Raw genomic sequence first — 18,696 nt, forward strand, 5'->3', positions numbered from 1 at the left:
CCATTTTTATTTATTTACCAGACTGCAAGCATGTTCATTTTTGAGTTTCAAGTTGTCATTTAAGGATCTATACGACTGCATTTGCTTCATTTTTTCACCTCTAGAAGTTAATGTTTTGCTTTTTTAGTGTTGTGGTACCAACAGTTTTACTTAGATTAGCTTAATGATTTTTTTCCCTCTTGAACACGTCTTTAGTGACTTAAACAACACCTGGGGACACGAGGAGCTGCTGCTGACTAGCGCTATAAAGGCGCGTGGTTCCTGGCTAGCTAGCATATTTGCCAGTTGGTCAATAATTAGTGCCGCTAGTAGTCGCTACACATCAAGTTTGTGGTGTGTATCCATTATAGTGAAATTATGGTTCAGTGGTAGTCGAGTGTTGGCAGCGTGTTGAAAGAAAGTGTCTGTCTTAGATGGGGCAGGTGTCAGAAGTCTGTACTATAGCCGGTCTCTACTCTTGCTTGTGGCCTGTCATGAAGAAGATTGAATTATAACCAGTGTTGGGACTGTAACGCGTTACTTAATAACGCGTTACAGTAACTACGTTATTATTGTGGTAACGAGCACGGTAACTAGTTATTATGCCAAAATCAGGAACGCGTTAGTCGTTACTGGGATTTAGATAGGGTCGTTACTCGTTACTTCGTGTGGTGGCTATCACGGAGCTTCCACAGATTCAGTAACATTAGCAAGTGGTGGAGGCCAGCAGGTGGATGAGAGAAAGGGGACGCTCAAGGAAGAGAGACCCGAGGCAGCCGCTGGTCCGAGTGTGAACTGAACTTCAGGTAAGAAGTTATGACCTGCAGTCTATCTGTGTCAGATATAACCCAAGTTTAGGTGGAGTTTATTTTCGTTATTCTGACTTTTTCGTACTGCGTACTAGCTAGCATGATGGAGTTTCTATACAGCTGGGTGGGTGCTATGATGTTAATGATGTTGAACTTTATTTTGTTCATAAGGTTAATTATTAGAGTTGCCAAAAAACGGAATCGTCTCGTATTCAGAGAAAATATCACGCGTTTCGTATTGAGGTGAAAAGAAACACAGCGGATGTCGCGCTAAACAACAGCAGCACGTTTAAGCTTGATCAGCTGTTGTTAGAATTTATTTAATATTAATATCTAGTATCAGCTGATGTTTGCAGGAGCCACAGCTGTAAAAGCTGCTGGTCATGATATCTGTTTGGTTATCTGGTGAGAGGGAAACATGAAGATGAAACCAGGAGATGTCCTTACTGAATCATCAGAGCTGAACAGGTGATGGAGAAACAGGTTTACCTTTTAGGTGACATGAATGAGTTGAAGGGAAGTTATGAACTGTTTCTGAGAGACAAATAACACCAGGATCCTTTTTTACATAGCTGACAGCTGGTAACTGTGCAGGGGCGGGTCTAGCAAAGTGTTGCCAGGGGGCCAGGTAGGGCATTAACAGGGAGAGGGGGGCACAAGGAAATACGTTTCTCTCTTATTCTCATTTAAAATGTCCAGCTTTTAAAAAATAATTATCTGAGTCTTACAACAAACGATTGTATACCATCAAAACAGTGTACATCACTGTCACAACAGCGTTTGTTTTCATTCAAAGGCTTTATGATTTTTCCCTATAATGGCGGGCTGGTCTCTAGTCAAAAGACTGGCAAAGTTATGGAGGCAACACATTAACAAGAAAATTATGAATAAAACCAAAGTTACTTTCCCTAGTAACTAGTTACTTTGAAAGTAACGAGTAACTTGAAGTAACTGAGTTACTTATGATACTAGATTACTAGTTACTAGTAATGTAACTAAGTTACTAATTTAAAGTAACTTACCCAACACTGATTATAACATACTTTTCATGCTGTCTTTTTAATGTTTTTAATCTGTGTTGGAGTTTTGTTTTCTTTTCAGCTTTTCTTCCTTTTCTGTTCTGGCCCACTCAAAATGTCAGCATTTGACAGATGCACAAGCGACACGCAGTAAGTTTTTTTACAGACTGAGCATGTTTGTGGCAGTTGAAAGCCCCTTTTTTAGGCTCCCTGTAGGCAAATACCTCCACAAATGCGCACAACCACAACAACATAAATTAAACATTAGTGTCTGTCAATGTAATATGCGGATTATAGTCTGCAGGTCTGCATAGATTTTAAAAGAGTCTAGTTTTTCCATTTGAATGCTTCGATATAGAAGAACTAAAAGCTTGACTCACTTCACAACATAAAAGCAAAACAAAGTTTCGACTTTTTAGGATCTGTCATGTGACCCAAGTTCACTTTAAACCGTGTGTTACTGATGAGAAACAGAGATGTAATAAAGTCACAGTGTGTTTCTGACAGTTTGACACCGCCTGAGGAATGTGAAGCTGATGCCGGAGGCGATACCAGCAGGTGGATGAATGTCCATCTGTCAGCAGGCCCTACTGATCACAGCAGCCCTGCCAACTGCTCTAAGCCCGAAGAGGAATGTTTAAAAACCAGCCCGGAGAGGACAACCAGAGAGGAAGCATTATGTTGTAGGCTTTTTGGGGGAATCGTAGGTCAGCTACATTAAGTTTTGGACATGAAAATGGTTGCATCTCTTGCCTTCATTGTTTTGGAGTAAATTTTGTTGGTCCACAGATCGGAAGATATCAGATTTGGTCCAGATAACACTCTATTTTTCCTCCATTCAGTCAGACAGGCTCACAGTGTTGGTTTCTACTTCTACTTCTTTGCACCTGTAGAAATTTAATGCAGGGTTTGGAATCCCTGAAAGTCCAGCTAGTCTAAATTAGCCATAATAACTTTGATCAGTCATGTTTAACATTTGTAGAACGCTTTGGTTTGTAAATGCCAGGAAAACTTAATACATGCCCTCACCTTTGTTTTCTGCATCAGTTAATATATGTTACCATGGCAACAAGCTAAACTAAGATAATGAATATCGCAAACGTGACCTTTGGAGCATTGGTATGTCAACATCGGCAATGTGAACATGCTAACAGTCACCATATAGGTCTTAACCTAATTATAGCCTTAGACAGAGGCTAGCATGGCCACTTTCAGATTAGCTGAATTTGAACTGTATCATGTCTGAGTGTGACTGTCCCCGCCTCCCAGCAGTTACACTATTGATTGTGTCTAAAGATGCTTACATCATTCAAGATTCATGACAGCTATGCTTGAAGAAGTGACTGCTGAACAATGTGATATAGTATCCTCATCATTCCTTAATATTGAAAAGGACATGGGCAGGGATGGTCATACCAGGGAACTAGTGTACAGGGTTTATCTATGCAGGCTGAGCTGTAATGTACAGCAGCTGAATACAGCACAGAAAGTAGTGTGAAATGAATCAAAACTCTTTAATATATATCCAAGTTAACAATCTCATATGTTTTACATATATACAAAATCTCCCATGAATAATTCTGTGAATCAATTATCATGCCAAGTTCATGAACTACGTTCAGCTGCCATTGATCAAATTGCTAAAAAACTAGTAACCAGGCAGAGTAAAGGCAATACAGATACAGACTGCAAAAAACTGACCCACTGTGACACCACATTTTTAGTGACGGGCTAGTAACTCGTGTCATTCACCCAATCACACACATTCATACAGCGCTTTTACCTTATACACACTCTCACTTCCACTCTGATGAATGCATTGGAGGCAGCTCAGGGTTCAGCATCTTGCCCAAGGATACGTCAATTCACAGTAGTTCTAAGCTATTATTTCTGCTTTCTCCACAAAGTGTTTTCACTGTGCTTTCCCCACTGTCCTGTCCTTTGAGTGAAATGCAGCATGGTACACACATAAACTCCTAAATTAGTTCCTTTAAATGTTTTGTGGTTCCACTTTCAAAGCACAAAAGAAGAATCTAGAAAATGTGACACTGTGTAAAATGCTTCAAGTGTAAATAGCGAAGGTCAAGGTCAGGCATTCTTTGACAACTCTTAAAATAAAAAGATTGAGGCCAAAGGTAAAGTACAAATGAGACGTTTCCAGTATTTTTTAATTTCTATGTCTGGGAGTATGCACAAGTTCTCTTGGGTCAGTGCAATGTTAATATCATCGTCAAAGGGCCAATGCAAGGCTCTGTATTGGCGTCTGTGTGCCTGTTTGTCTGTGGACTGCACTCCCACCAGTTATGCATGCCTCCTCCAAGGAAAAGTATACAGTGGGGCAAAAAAGTATTTAGTCAGCCACCGATTGTGCAAGTTCCCCCACCTAAAATGATGACAGAGGTCAGTAATTTGCACCAGAGGTACACTTCAACTGTGAGAGACAGAATATGAAAAAAAAAATCCATGAATCCACATGGTAGGATTTGTAAAGAATTTATTCGTAAATTAGGGTGGAAAATAAGTATTTGGTCACCTCAAACATGGAAAATCTCTGGCTCTCACAGACCTGTAACGTCTTCTGTAAGAAGCTTTTCTGTCCCCCACTCGTTACCTGTATGAATGGCACCTGTTTGAACTCATCATCTGTATAAAAGACACCTGTCCACAGCCTCAAACAGTCAGACTCCAAACGCCGCCATGGCCAAGACCAAAGAGCTTTCGAAGGACACCAGGAAAAGTATTGTAGACCTGCACCAGACTGGGAAGAGTGAATCTACAATAGGCAAGCAGCTTGGTGTGAAAAAATCAACTGTGGGAGCAATCATCAGAAAATGGAAGACATACAAGACCACTGATAATCTCCCTTGATCTGGGGCTCCACGCAAGATCTCATCCCGTGGGGTCAAAATGATCATGAGAACGGTGAGCAAAGATCCCAGAACCACACGGGGGGACCTGGTGAATGACCTGCAGAGAGCTGGGACCAAAGTAACAAAGGTCACCATCAGTAACACACTACAACGGCAGGGAATCAAATCCCGCAGTGCCAGACGTGTTCCGCTGCTGAAGCCAGTGCATGTCCAGGCCCGTCTGAAGTTTGCCAGAGAGCACATGGATGATACAGCAGAGGATTGGGAGAATGTCATGTGGTCAGATGAAACCAAAGTAGAACGTTTTGGTATAAACTCAACTCGTCGTGTTTGGAGGAAGAAGAATACTGAGTTGCATCCCAAGAACACCGTACCTACTGTGAAGCATGGGGGTGGAAACATCATGCTATGGGGCTGTTTTTCTGCCAAGGGGACAGGACGACTGATCCGTGTTAAGGACAGAATGAATGGGGCCATGTATCGTGAGATTTTGAGCCAAAACCTCCTTCCATCAGTGAGAACTTTGAAGATGAAACGAGGCTGGGTCTTCCAACATGACAATGATCCAAAACACACCGCCCGAGCAACAAAGGAGTGGCTCCGTAAGAAGCATTTGAAAGTCCTGGAGTGGCCTAGCCAGTCTCCAGACCTCAACCCCATAGAAAATCTGTGGCGGGAGTTGAAAGTCCGTGTTGCTCGGCGACAGCCCCAAAACATCACTGCTCTCGAGAAGATCTGCATGGAGGAATGGGCCAAAATACCAGCTACAGTGTGTGCAAACCTGGTAAAGACCTATAGTAAACGTTTGACCTCTGTTATTGCCAACAAAGGTTATGTTACAAAGTATTGAATTGTATTTTTGTTGTTGACCAAATACTTATTTTCCACCCTGATTTACGAATAAATTCTTTACAAATCCTACCATGTGAATTCATGGATTATTTTTTCACATTCTGTCTCTCACAGTTGAAGTGTACCTCTGGTGCAAATTACTGACCTCTGTCATCATTTTAGGTGGGGGAACTTGCACAATCGGTGGCTGACTAAATACTTTTTTGCCCCACTGTAACAGGAGCAGCTACTTGGCTGTAGTGTCTGCAGCTGCCCTGACCTTAACAGAGCACTCACTCTCATTGTTGCTTTTGTATATTCTTCAGCAGGATTCCAGTTTAATATCATGCAGTAAAAAATAGGTGTATGATGGAGAAATACAGCTCCACTTAGAGTAGAGTGACTAGACGAATTGTTAAATGTGTGTTGGACGACTCATCGCAACGGCTGCTGCGAACACAGTTCTGCAGAGACTTGTTCAGTGACAGGCAAAGAATGTGAGCCAGTTCATTCTGACACTGAGGCCACATTATCCTTCTGCAGTCACTGTGTACCCTGTAATAAGGACTATGTGACCTATGACCTTTGTGAAGGATTTAAACCCAGAACCTCTAAAGTCAAGCAGCCAAAGAAAGAGGGTAAACTCTGTGGTTTTGTTAAAGATCGATGATGAAGTTCTACATATAAAAACACAGCACATAGTGTTAATCTGCTGTAAGTGTTGCAACGTCATGCTTTAAAGTTTTGCCCTGATTTCAGGTTGAAAAAGTCTGGATGACCTCGTCTGCGAGTGTTTGAGCCTTCTTACCAAATCAAATTATGACCTCAAAAGAGGCTCACTCCAAACAAGCACACTAAACAAAAACATGTCCCATCACTCAGTTTTGTTTAGAGCACATTTTTCTAAGAGATTTGAAAGGTGTTACAGAAAATGTCATCTCCAAAGGTCAAAGGCCAAACGCTACTGACAGATTTATCCTCTTTACATTTCATCAGGAAGAGTCAGTCACTTGTATGCCTGGAATGGTTAGTCAATGATTTGTTGACCTTGACCTCTGCTACAGGTCAGTTCCTTCCAAGCATTTTAAAGAATTCAACTAAAGCACAGTCTCATTTCCTTTAATGTCCCTAAAAACACGAGTTCAATTCCTAACTTTAGAAGCACATTTTATAGATTGTTTCTATATTGGATGCGCTAACTTGCAAACTATCATTTTCTGAAGACGATCTGAAAATAAAACTTGGTGATCATTGTTTGGAAGTTTGATTCAATTCTGAGCAATACTCCAGGAGAAATGGCGATTCTAGTAAATCATGGACCAAAACGAACAAACTTATGAGATAAGAAAAAAATCCAGCAAAGACCTGACACAGGACCTGAGAGACACAGCTATCATTCAGTTGATCCATTTATTGTTAATTAAAGCCTCATCGCAAATGGTCCCAGTGGATGGGTAGCTGTCAGGAAGCAATGCTTAAGGAAGGGGAACTGGGAGAAAAAGCTGAGTTGTGCCAAAAAACCTCCCCACAAGACTGAAAATTAGTGGCAACTGATCTGATGGAGTGATGAATCCAAATGTGAAGTTTTTGGTTCAGTAAGTAAGGATGAGCTCAGGAGAGAGGTACAATAGTGAGTATCTACAGTCATCTGTAAAACACGATGCTGGCTCCTTCCATTGTTTGGGACTATATTTGAACCAGTGGTGTTGGGGATCTTTCAAAATTTATGGAAATATGAACAAAGAAATGTGCCATCAGATTTTAATCCACCATGTAATACCATGTTGAAAGCATCTGACTGGCAGTGGCTTTTTCAGCAAGACAATGATCCCAAACACTGCCAATGCAGTAAAAGCATACCTGGATAGAAAAACACACAATGGAACATTTATCAGTCACGGATTGGCCTCCCCAGACCCGGCATCTCAACATGAATAAAGAGTGTGGGATCATCTCGACAGAGAACAGAACAAAAATCAGCCAACATCCAAAGAAGAGCTTTGAATGTCCTTCAAGAAGCCTGGAGAACTATTCCTGAAGACAACTTAAAGAAATTAGAAGAAAGATCACCCGAGAGAGTTCAGGCTGTGTTGAAGAATAAAAATTGCTACAATTGTACAAACTCTGTTTTTGCCTTAACATACTGTATTTCCATCCATTTTTGCACACGTTCCAATAACTCACTCTGACTATTTCCCATTTTCCGAGCAAAATATAAAGAAATGAGTGATTCAAAACTTTTGCACAGTAATGTAAATCTGATATAGTAATTGATTTAAGAATATTTTGGCGATCGTGAGAGACTTTGATATAGATGACCATTTACTTATGATTTAGCAAGACTATAATTAAACAAAAAGAAAATCCCCTGCTCTGTGATCAGTCCATCCATCCACTAATGCTCATTTACTGCTATTTTAATCCATTATGTTATACAGATACGATCAACCCTTACAGACATTTAGACGATGAATGTATTTTACCACAAGATACTTTAAACATGCCTTCTTAAATCGCATAAACTCAATGCTCCTGAAACTTCTCTCATCTCATAATAAATCATTGCAGTAAAACCGTTCACTCCACCATTCTCTCAAAGCTGCATGCACAGGATCATTCTGCAAACGCAGTGCAAATAACACAGGTGTAATTGCTGTCTTGTGACTTTGCAGTTGAAAAGTTTTAGCAAAAACTTGGTGCTTAGCAGCACAACGTGTAGGGAAAAAGGGGCTGATCCAGCCTCCGCCAGCTGTTTCTTTCTTTCTTCACTGTTTCTGCAGTGTGAAGGGCTTGTCGGTGTTTTCCAGCAGTCCCTCCCTTCTGCAAAGCTTCCCAGGTGTAACGGCTGACCTGCCAGATTGAACCACATCAAACCTCACGAGCAGGAAGCTTTCCTTCACTGTTATTACTGAGATAAAGACCCTGTGTTCAGCACTGCGCTATTGTCATCCAGCCCGCCACAAATTTATGTTTATATGTCTCCCAAGAAAATTGTAAGAAAATAGAGACAGCTTCTAAAAAAACCAGAAAAAAGTTTGTATTAATATTTTTATTTTCTTTTGTACTGTTTGTGTTACTTTGTGTTCCACACACAAAAGCTCAGGAAAGGCAAACCACCATCTTCAGCCACAGATCTTCATCTCTCTTCATCTCTTTGACCTGTTTCTACACCACCTTTCCAGTAAGTGCCTCTGCTGCTTCCCGCTAACTACTAGCTTTGCTTGTCTCAAAGAGTAAAATCTGAGTCTATCCTTCTTTCACTTCTGCCTCTTCCTCACCGTGAAATATTCTTCCCAGGCGGTACCGGCAGTTTCCACCAACATTAACCATCAGACATGAAAGCTTTGCTCTGACTGGAAAATAACACAGCAAAGTCTCAGGTCTAATTATGCTGGTTTAGTTTATGACCTGGCAGCTCATGTCCATTATCTTCCCCTCCAGCCTTTAAACTTCACCTTGCTCATCACTTCCCAAACCAGGTGGGGATCAGTGCAGTCTTCACTTTTCTTTTTTCTGATGGTTCTCCAGACTGCCTGTTCTCATTCCCAGGCCAGCTAAGAGATTCACACAGGGTGTCTTTTGGCATCTGAGGCATCATGTCTCACTCTTAACTTGTTAGGTATAAAAATGTAGTTGCTTTCTTAGAAGCCTTTCATCTCTCTTCAAGTACACCTTTAAAACGTGCTGGGTTAGAGCTGAGTACTTTTTGGATTTATGAAAAAACAAAATAAAACAGAGCATTCTGGATGAGAAACTTTTGATGTCTGCCACCTTTGTGCCTAACTATATAGACTGCTAGTGATACTAAAAACACAGCAAGTGATATTATTTGGCACATAACTGCATAAAAATCCTCCAAACTTCAAAACTTAGAGGATTAAAGATCAAGCCTTGCAAGCAGCTGGTAACATCGACCTGTCACTCGTGTGCAGATTAGGCAGTTTTAACAGGTGAGTAAGAAGAGGGAAAATTAGTAACCAAAGGTTTTTTTTAAAAATTATTTTCATGTACACTTCTACTGTACAGGTGGGTATTTTAACGTGTCTCTAAGACTGACCATTCCATGAACTGCAGTCTTTGGCACCTCTGCACAAACACATGCTAGCTGTTTGATCTATGCCATCCATTTGGACCATGAATTAAAAAGAATAATAATTACTTCTTGACATGACTAAGATAGAAAACAATGTTTTTATGTTGTATGTCATGCTTATTGTAAATGAATCCTGCAGGGTAACTTATAAAAGCAAACTTTGTCTATAAAACATAGTCATATTTGGCTTTCCTGTTATGCAGAATTTACATATTTCTAGAGACAGTTACATTGTTCCATTGCACTTTGAATAAAGTAAGGTGCTATGGATGGCACACGCTAAAGTGGTTCTGTGAGTTTTAGACTCCGTAAGCGCTTTAGTAAGTGCTTTGTTAAGCATGCTCATTACTCACTCTGAAGCCTAAAATAATGCTGATTTCAGAACACTAGACCACATCCAGCTAAGCTTCTCAGACTAATGAACACACACGGCATCAAACTGATTGCATTTATATGCTTGGTGTATTATGCAGAGTTAGAGAGCTTGCATGTATATTTTCTGGGACTGTTGTGGAGGGCTGCACTGCTGAACTGAATTCAGTATTGAACTGAATTAAGTATTAGTATGTGTCTAGTTATATGCTTTATGTCATTTTTCTATTAATATTGTTATTGACATTATTATTGTTATTACGCAGCTTTCCACAACAGTCCCAGTTTCTCATGTGACTCCTTAGGAAAATTAATTGCCCACTCCTGCCTTCAGCAATATAATTAGAGAGGCATTTCATTGGTCCAACATAGCCAGGCATATAAAAAATGAACTTCAGTTACAGGAAAAGAAAAACTAATTGCCACCACAGAGTCTAAATCCACAAACAAAGCTGCCTGCCAACTACTGAAGAAAAGATTTGTCACAGAATGTACTTTGACGTGACACTGTAGAAAAATCACAGCTGCTGTTAGCAAAATGAAAGCAGTCTCAGTCCCATTCATCATTGATAATGGGAAAACCTGCACTTTTCCTACGGACAGCACAATAAGAACGTTTTGAAATAGAGGTTTGGATGCCAATGATCAAATAGTTAACTGTAATATTGTGTAAATGCATAGCTGATTTCACAGTCATGCTGATTGCCTTCATTTTTCTTATCTTAAAGACCCACTAAACATGTGAGCAAGTATCAGAGACAGAACTAGAAGCGATTGCCTTTGCAGAAATGGACATTCCCGGCATTTCTGAAGCTGCTGTTTCTGTGAGAGCGGAAATGATCCGTGACTGAAAACGCCGAGCTCCCGAGCAGTTAGCCTCTCAGATGTGAGCTTATCATCAGCTGTTAAGAGCAGTGTGAATTCCTCAGGCCTCTGGCTGCAGCCCGGAGCATTGTTGAGCTGATAGGAAGAGAGGGTGGACTGCAGGTGCAGATGTGGGCCTTACATCCAAAGCATGTGATGATTAGACCGAGAGGATCCGTGTTACTACTCGTGTGAGAGAAGGATGTCATCCATCAGCGAAAAACAGAGCGGGAGACGTCAGATGAATAAAGGAGTGATGTCAAGCATGACTCAGAGTTTGCAGAAACACATTTTGATAGAAGTGTTTGGCTTGGGTGTGTCTCTCTGTTATTGCCTAATTGTGGAAATGATGGCGATCCAGTCAGCAGCTTGCAAAATTGACTTTGATTCAACAATCAACTTAACTAACTCGTGTATGTAATACTACTTCATGTTTCACTTATGCTCGGTTTTGGTTGCAGTTTCCCATGATGAGTATTTATAAGCCGCTGGATGTCAGGCTGTCAAGATGATTTACAATTTCAGGACTTGGACATTAGACAAATTTAGATTTTATGGTTATGGTATTTCTATTTTTAATAAGTTACTTCAGGACAGGAAGCTGTAACACTGCACGCCCGCTGGTCGTATGTGGTTGACTTTCAGCTGGTGGCGGGAGTTGTCCTTTTATTAACAGCTAAGCTGGCTGAGCGGTGGAGCAGCTGCAGCACAGCATTTGTCTTGTAGTGTTATGTAGTCTTACCAAGTTTCTGAGGAACAGCACGGTTACCAGGCTGCCACAATATCTCCCACCGGACAGTCGAGAGGAACTTCCCAGAAGATCAAATCTATTCAAAAGAAACAGAAATAGGGTGTAGCTGTGGGTGCGTTGTGGATGCACACTATCATGTCAAAAACCACTTGCTTGACGGTCAAAACTAGAGGAGAAGTCAAATCAAGGATAAAACAAGAAGCGCACACCTCTGCAGAGGCAACTCACTCTCTGGGGAGCATTTACTTTTAAGGGAATAACGCTGTATTTAGTACATATTCATTTTGTTTTCGCCTTTCTGTTTAAATGCGCTTTAAGAAGTTTGCAGTGCAGCAAAAATCAGATAAGAGCGACGTGACAGATGTTTACTTTGATTACACAAACATTATGTAGGAGTAGATATTGATTAAGTAAATAAGTGGACACGAATAACGTGAACTTAATATGTAGCATTATAATACGGTATATGTCTAACTGGCTGGCAACACTCTCTTTAAAGGTGTAACAAATTTGGGGATCAGCTTAAAAGTAAGGCAGATGTGAAATGTAAAAGTGAGGTAAAATGTGATATTTAGAATCCCCATATCCTCGTAAAACCCCGCTATTAATTTTTGTCCTCTGTTGGGGGATATGAGACTGAGACCGCTACACCAAGCACCTTTTATGCAACCTATATGACATCCTGGGCTTCCATATTTTATGGCCACAAGGAAGGTTAAGTGATACTTCTATTGCTTAGACTCAAATTTCTTCAATTTGAGGATCTTAACTTTAGTAAGAGTTCAGAAATGCACCCCATTCAAAGTGAAACTTGTATTCAGTGTCCTTTGTAGTGGATAGCGGGACTTATAGCTCACATTTTTAACCATGAGGAAGCAGAGGGCAGGATGAGGCAGAAAGGATTTTACTCAGGACGGGGAGTCAGTCTGTCAGAGAAGAAGGTGGAGGAGGGCCAGACATCAGAGCAGGAAGGTGAGTGCTCAGTTGACATATTAGCTTTTGAGGAGTCTAAGCTGGCACCGACTGTCTGTAATAATAAGAACTGTTTAATGTAGGGCTCTGAAGGTTTGGGGGGAAATACACACCAGCTCAGAGTTTGATTTCTTCTTTTATCCTGTGGATTTATGAATTTATTAATATCTATGCTAAAATGCATTAAACTGTAGGTCTTCTGTCTTTATCAATTCAGTTTCAATCATACTGGAATTGGGTTGCAAATATTTTGAAAACAGGACATTACTACCCAAAATCACCACAAAGGACGTCCTCTCATTACATTGAACAGAAAACAGGCAACCAGGTTTTAGAAAAATAAAGTCAGAGCTCACAAACAAGGGGGTGGTGCTCATCACTGAACTGAAAGTAGCATTAATACCATACTGAAACTGGGTTGATTTGTTTTTAATGACACATGAAAACAGGACAATGCTGCAGTATTTAAACTGAAAAATACTTAAACGGACAACCCATCACCTGACAGTGATGGGTTGGAGGTTAGAGTCCACTTCCACAGTTATGTACAAAATATTTCTCTGCCCCACTAAGCCATTATGTGATCAAACAAGACCTGATGTCCAGAAGATATTAAAGACATTTTGTGAAAGTTTGACCTTATTTGACCTTGAAGAACAGGTTAGAGGTCCGAAGTAACGTGATATTAAAAATCCACATATCCATATCATTGCCCGTATGCCCATATGGTGCCAATACAAACAATGGCAGTAAAAACATAGTTTTAAATAGCTCTATACAGCATTATTATCTCTTTACCGATCAATCATACTTGATATTTTTAATCTTTTTCCAGTAATTTAAGTTGACTATACACATGGCTTTTTGTCATTTTCCAACCAATAAATTAATAATTAAGTTGACACTGAAGACCTTGATGGACTTAAGCCAAATTTGAATGGTGTCATGGTTGTTGACAGAGTGTTTTGTGTTATTTATAGTCATTGATTTCATTATTTATGATTTTCTCTTGGTGTCTGCTTCTGTGCGCCTCCAATGCTCCATGTTCCACGTTCCCTGTCTTCTCAGTCAGTGTCATGTCTGTGTCTTTGGGATTCCTGGTTCTTAGGTTTTGTCCCTTTGCCTTCCATGTTTAGTGTGTCACATCTCTAGTGTAGGGTTTGTTCTTTCTATGTTTAGTCATCTGTCTTCCCTCTCAGCCGTGTCTCGTGGTTAGTTCTCGGTCGCCGTGCTTGTCCTGTGTTTCCTGGTTTACTTTGACAGTGGGGGAGCCTATCCCAGATGCCACAGAGTAAGAAGTGGGGTACACCCTGGATACACCTCTAGTCTGTCACAGTACTCTTTAAGTGATTTTGCTTACATAAATTTATCACAAAAAGACAATTTTTAGAAGATCAGTTTGATTCGAGTTCAGCTGATCGCAAAGATCACACCTACACATGCTGTTATTCCCTATTACTTACACTATCCAACCACTAGAAGGGGCATTCTTTCACACTCATTTTAGAGAAGATCCTTTACACAATTACACTGACTAAGAACTGTGTACACATGTCAGGCTGAAAGAAAAAGTCTTAATCTACCTTCCAATGTTTCACAGTAATCTAGATTTTCAGGGTAAATAGAGGAAGGAATTCACAATATGCACGAAAGTTCTGCTTTTGTTGTTTCTCTGTTAGACGGCAGTGTGTTGAAATGTTGCATTTTGTTGTAACTCGGATATGAACACGGAAGAGCTGAACGTTTACCCCATATAGCAGAACAGTAAGTTCGCGAGCGAGTTTGGGATTTGTTAAGACAAATCCATGAGACCTGAGTGTTTGAAGGCCTGCATCATACTCAGTGTACTATACGGGCGTTTCTGTAAACTGTATTTTAGGATTTCCGAAGGTGAAGGACCTGTGATGAATGTTTAGAGGGAACAAATGATCTAAATACCAACTTCTCGTCTGAATGAAGCCAGCGTTGTTGCTGTTGTTCTCATTTGTCTCCTTCAGGGACTCCACTGAAGTCTTGTTGGAGACAGCGGCCTCATCATCAGTTTTGACTTCCACAGTGGACTCCACAGGTGCAGGAGGCTCAGCTACATCCGCTTTGGGCTTGTCCTCACAGCTGTCTGGAGCGGGAGCAGGAGCTGGAGTTGCAGACTCAGTGCTGGGATCAGCAACAGATTTATCAGTCTCAGCTGTAAAGGACAACAAAAGCAGAAAGCACAGCTGTTTTTTGTGGTTCTCAAGATAAAAAACAGTGATTAAAATAAATGGAAACTGAAACAATGTGGATAAGTAGAATAAACACACGGACTGAGTTTGAAAATACTGGAATGCCCCTGTATTTGTGTCATACCTTTTCGACAGAATGTTAAACTTTTGCAATAAGTTAATTGTGTGAAATTCTTGAAACATTTCTTCATTTTTTCCTTTAAATCTAGATGACATTGCAGAACCGCTGTTTGAATTATTTAGGTGCCCCATAATCACAGCATTTCCACTTAAACAGCCTGAAGTAGTTTGTCCTCAGGCATGATATTTCTTGGGCAAAAGCATTTGAGGGGGCCACCATGTTGGTAATGATGCAGCTGATTAGTGATCACTTCCTAATGAGCCACAGCCATGCAGCTGTTGGAGGCTGTGGGAAAGTAGGGCGGCCCCATTATTATCTGACCCAGTCTTAGGGAGAGGGAAAGGAGAAATTAGGGAAAGAGGAAGATGGCTGTTCTTCAAGACGTAATTGTGGAATGACTAAGCTGGCTGGTCAGTCGTTATTCGAGCCTTTGCTAAACTATTCTTCACAGGTGGATTCCTGGCATGAATCAGCCTCTAACTACTATTTCGTTTGGGTTTTAAACATGAAGCCAATGCGCAACTCTTTGCTTTTTTTTCAACTGCCACCAGGGGGCAACACATCTATTTGCAAACAACAGGTCTAACGTTCTCAGTACTTCTTCATCACCACTCTCAAAGCAAACATCACGTCTGTAGAGCTCGTTCTTGACATGAAACCATGCTGCTGCTCACTGATCATCACCTCTCTTCTTAACCTTGGCTTCAACAACTAGCTTCATGGTATGATTCTTCAGTTTTATCTTCTGTAGTGACGCAGCTCTGCACATCCATTCTCCATTCCTCAGGCATGATCTCTCCCTCCAGAACTGTGTTAAACATCCTGGTTAAACGTATCTTCATACCGTCCATCTGGACCAGCTGCCTCTTCCACTCCTCTGCAAGTCCTCTGCACTTCCTGATTCACTGTCCTCCATCCGTCGTCCTTTTTCTCTCATTTCCCTTAATTATTAGCTCCTCAAAGTACTCTTTCTCAACATACTCTCTTCACTTTTTATAAGAGTTCAATGTCTATCCTTAACCACCCTAATCTGCTGCACATCCTTTCCAGTTTGAGCTCTGCCTAGCCGATCTTTACAAGCCTTTTTCTCATTTCTGTTCAGCCCCACATACAGCTCACCATAAGCCTTTACCTTAAGAGTAAAATATAGTATAAAGTGAGGAATACCTTGTAATTGAAAAAGCTGCACATGTACAGTTCTCCGATAAAAACAAAACAAAAAAAAAATTATAACTTGGTTTTTTCCTACTTGTGGAAGGCTGTCGGTCTACTGTTTACCTCAGCTGTCAATGTTGGGTGAGAAACTTTATTCACTCTGGAAAAGGACTCTAAAACTATGTGAAAGAAGTGCAATGTGAATCAGCTCACTTTTGACCATGGCAGCCATACCGAGTTGAATTGTTGCTGGGGATATTCTGAGCTGTTGGTAAGTGCTACTGTTTTAGCTACTGTTAGCCTCTGTTAGCTGTTGTTAGCTTGTGTTACCTGCTGTTTGCCAGCATTAGTGAAACCTTTGAAGTGGGTCTAAAATTGCTGGACTCCACCACTAATTAAATAAAATTTCATATGACGTGAGTATGTAACTGTTTATCAGAGGAAAGGTGAGATTTTTAGGATACTCAAGCCTAATATTAACTGACATAATGTTAGCCTATAGCCAGCTGGTGTTTTTATATAGCAAACTTGTCAGCTGTCTGCAGACAGTAAGATTACATGTCTAATCTACTGAGAATAAGAACGTGCAATAATATCTGTAATTAATTAGCATTTGTGTTAGAGCCCTGACTTCAATTCAGTAGATGAGATTTTAGGTGAGGAGGAAAAGGATCAAAAGACCTCGCCTCTAATGATAAACCATAGTTATTATGCTTAATATCTTGAGTTTAAAGTTTGAGGCACAACTTACTACATATGTGGCCGGTTTTTAGCCGCAAATATAAAATGCCATTAGTAAGAAGCGAGGAGTCATTCCTGGCCACTGAATTCAAATATGGTGGGGCAGCTTCCACAAACCACAAACCCACTGCTATGTATTTTTAATAGATTTATTATAAGTTTATGAGAATGCATCGGTTTGTTGGAAGATGTAATAACACAGTGAAATGTGAAACCTAGCTGACATGTATACCAGTCAACTAGGTTTCATTTGACCAGATTCCATTTGGCATTGTAGTTATGTTACAAAGTTACACGGGACATTTACGTAGGATTTTGGGCATAAATATTTTTTTGAGTGCAGCAAAAGCAGCTGGTTAACAGCAGCTTGGATTTGTGTTTCCATTCAAGCACAGTATTGACTTACTCACAGTACAGTACAATCACTATTTAAATATTTACATAAAAAAAAGGGGAAAAAAAGTGCTTCTCGTCAAGTTAACACATATAGTCTGATTCTAAATGCTGAAAAATAGAAGCACGTGTGTTCGATTTTTCAGTGGGATGGCTGAAAAAAGCACCTCAAACACTTCCTGTAGATATACCAAGCTATTATACCCACATTTGAGCAAATTATTGTGCGTTTCTAGACTGATGGCAGTTTTTATACATGCTGCCTTTCAGGTCAAGGGCTGTGCAGAGTAACTTGCTATCAAACTGACCTTTGATTGGTTCATTTCAGAGAGAGCCAGGACAGTTGCTTTCCTTGCTTTTGCTGTCAATTGTGAGTAAATCCTGCCTGCTTTGATATGATGCTTAAACACACCGACAACACGTGAGTAACTATTGCTTATTTCTGGCTTTCTGTGTGAGCGTTATTTGATCTGTATATTTGAGATGTATCCACGGTTAAAACACAGTTTTCTGTTTAAAAATGGCCACTGTACAGAGAAAAAAAGAGAAGTATTTGTGATCGGTCCAAATACAAATGATAAATAATGTTGCCAACTCACTGGCCAGAGGAGTACTCGGTCCTGATAAAAGATCATAATGGGTGATAAGAGTCAGCTTTTGTGTCATTAGTTAAATCTTTCTATATAAAATAGCTGTACAGCAATTTTGATCCTGAAGAAAAATATTAAACCCAACCAAAATAAACTGTAACAAATGCACCGTTTGAATCAGTATGCAATATTTCTGGAAGTGCAAAGCTCTCTCAGTGGTCACCAAGACAAGACAAGTGAAAAGTCTCCTAAAAATGTCAGCCCATACCCCTTTTGCACGACACGCAGTTTGCAAAAGTCACAACAATGTGCTTATCTCAATGTGTGCACCTGTTTCCAGTAAAATACAGAAGAAGCAACGACGGGCACAAGATTTTTTACACAGTACTATGTCATAAACTACCTATATGGAAATGACATGTGTTTAGCAGGCTTCAATTTCCAAAGCCTGAAAAGGGCGTATATGCTTGTTTCCTCTCACACCGAATTCAACTATTGCCCCCCCCCAAATCAACTTTTCCTTCTTCAAATTTAAAATGATTTTTTCAAGCCCTAAAATAGTAGATATAAAAAAAAAATTTAAACAAACAATGAAACTAACTTGCTGTCTTGACACCTCTTTTGCCCACAAAACCAACAGTAGCAGTTCCCCAAATGTCTGCAAGTGAGTGTACATTTCTAGTAGGTGCTACAGATTCTTGTCACAGAGATTAGACAACATTAGTATCAAACGCAGATGGCAAAATTTCATTTTTACTGTCACACGAGAGGGGGAAACAAACAAAAAGCAGACCCTTTTCACAACAACTGGGACAAGACATTGTTGGGGAAGGCAGAGAGACACGCCACAATGTCACACAAGGAGAATACTAGGATCGGACAAACTTTATTCATTTACAAGGAAACGAAAATAT

General features: G+C 40.3%; 1 protein-coding gene across 1 annotated transcript in view; it reads right to left on the bottom strand.

Annotated features, from left to right (window-relative positions):
- Nucleotides 1-18,696, bottom strand: part of LOC308395500 (uncharacterized protein) — a 28,872-nt gene that overhangs the window by 3,130 nt on the left and 7,046 nt on the right. Inside the window, exons 10-11 of the mRNA XM_080880384.1 lie at nucleotides 14,503-14,745; nucleotides 11,580-11,664 (exon numbers count right to left, since the gene is read on the bottom strand). Coding sequence (XP_080736510.1) covers nucleotides 11,603-11,664; nucleotides 14,503-14,745 — 305 coding nt within the window. The 3' untranslated portion in view covers nucleotides 11,580-11,602. The remainder of the gene's footprint in view (nucleotides 1-11,579; nucleotides 11,665-14,502; nucleotides 14,746-18,696) is intronic.

Source organism: Rhamphochromis sp. 'chilingali' (genome assembly GCF_963969265.1).
Source record: "Rhamphochromis sp. 'chilingali' genome assembly, chromosome: 4".
Classification (NCBI taxonomy): domain Eukaryota; kingdom Metazoa; phylum Chordata; class Actinopteri; order Cichliformes; family Cichlidae; genus Rhamphochromis; species Rhamphochromis sp. 'chilingali'.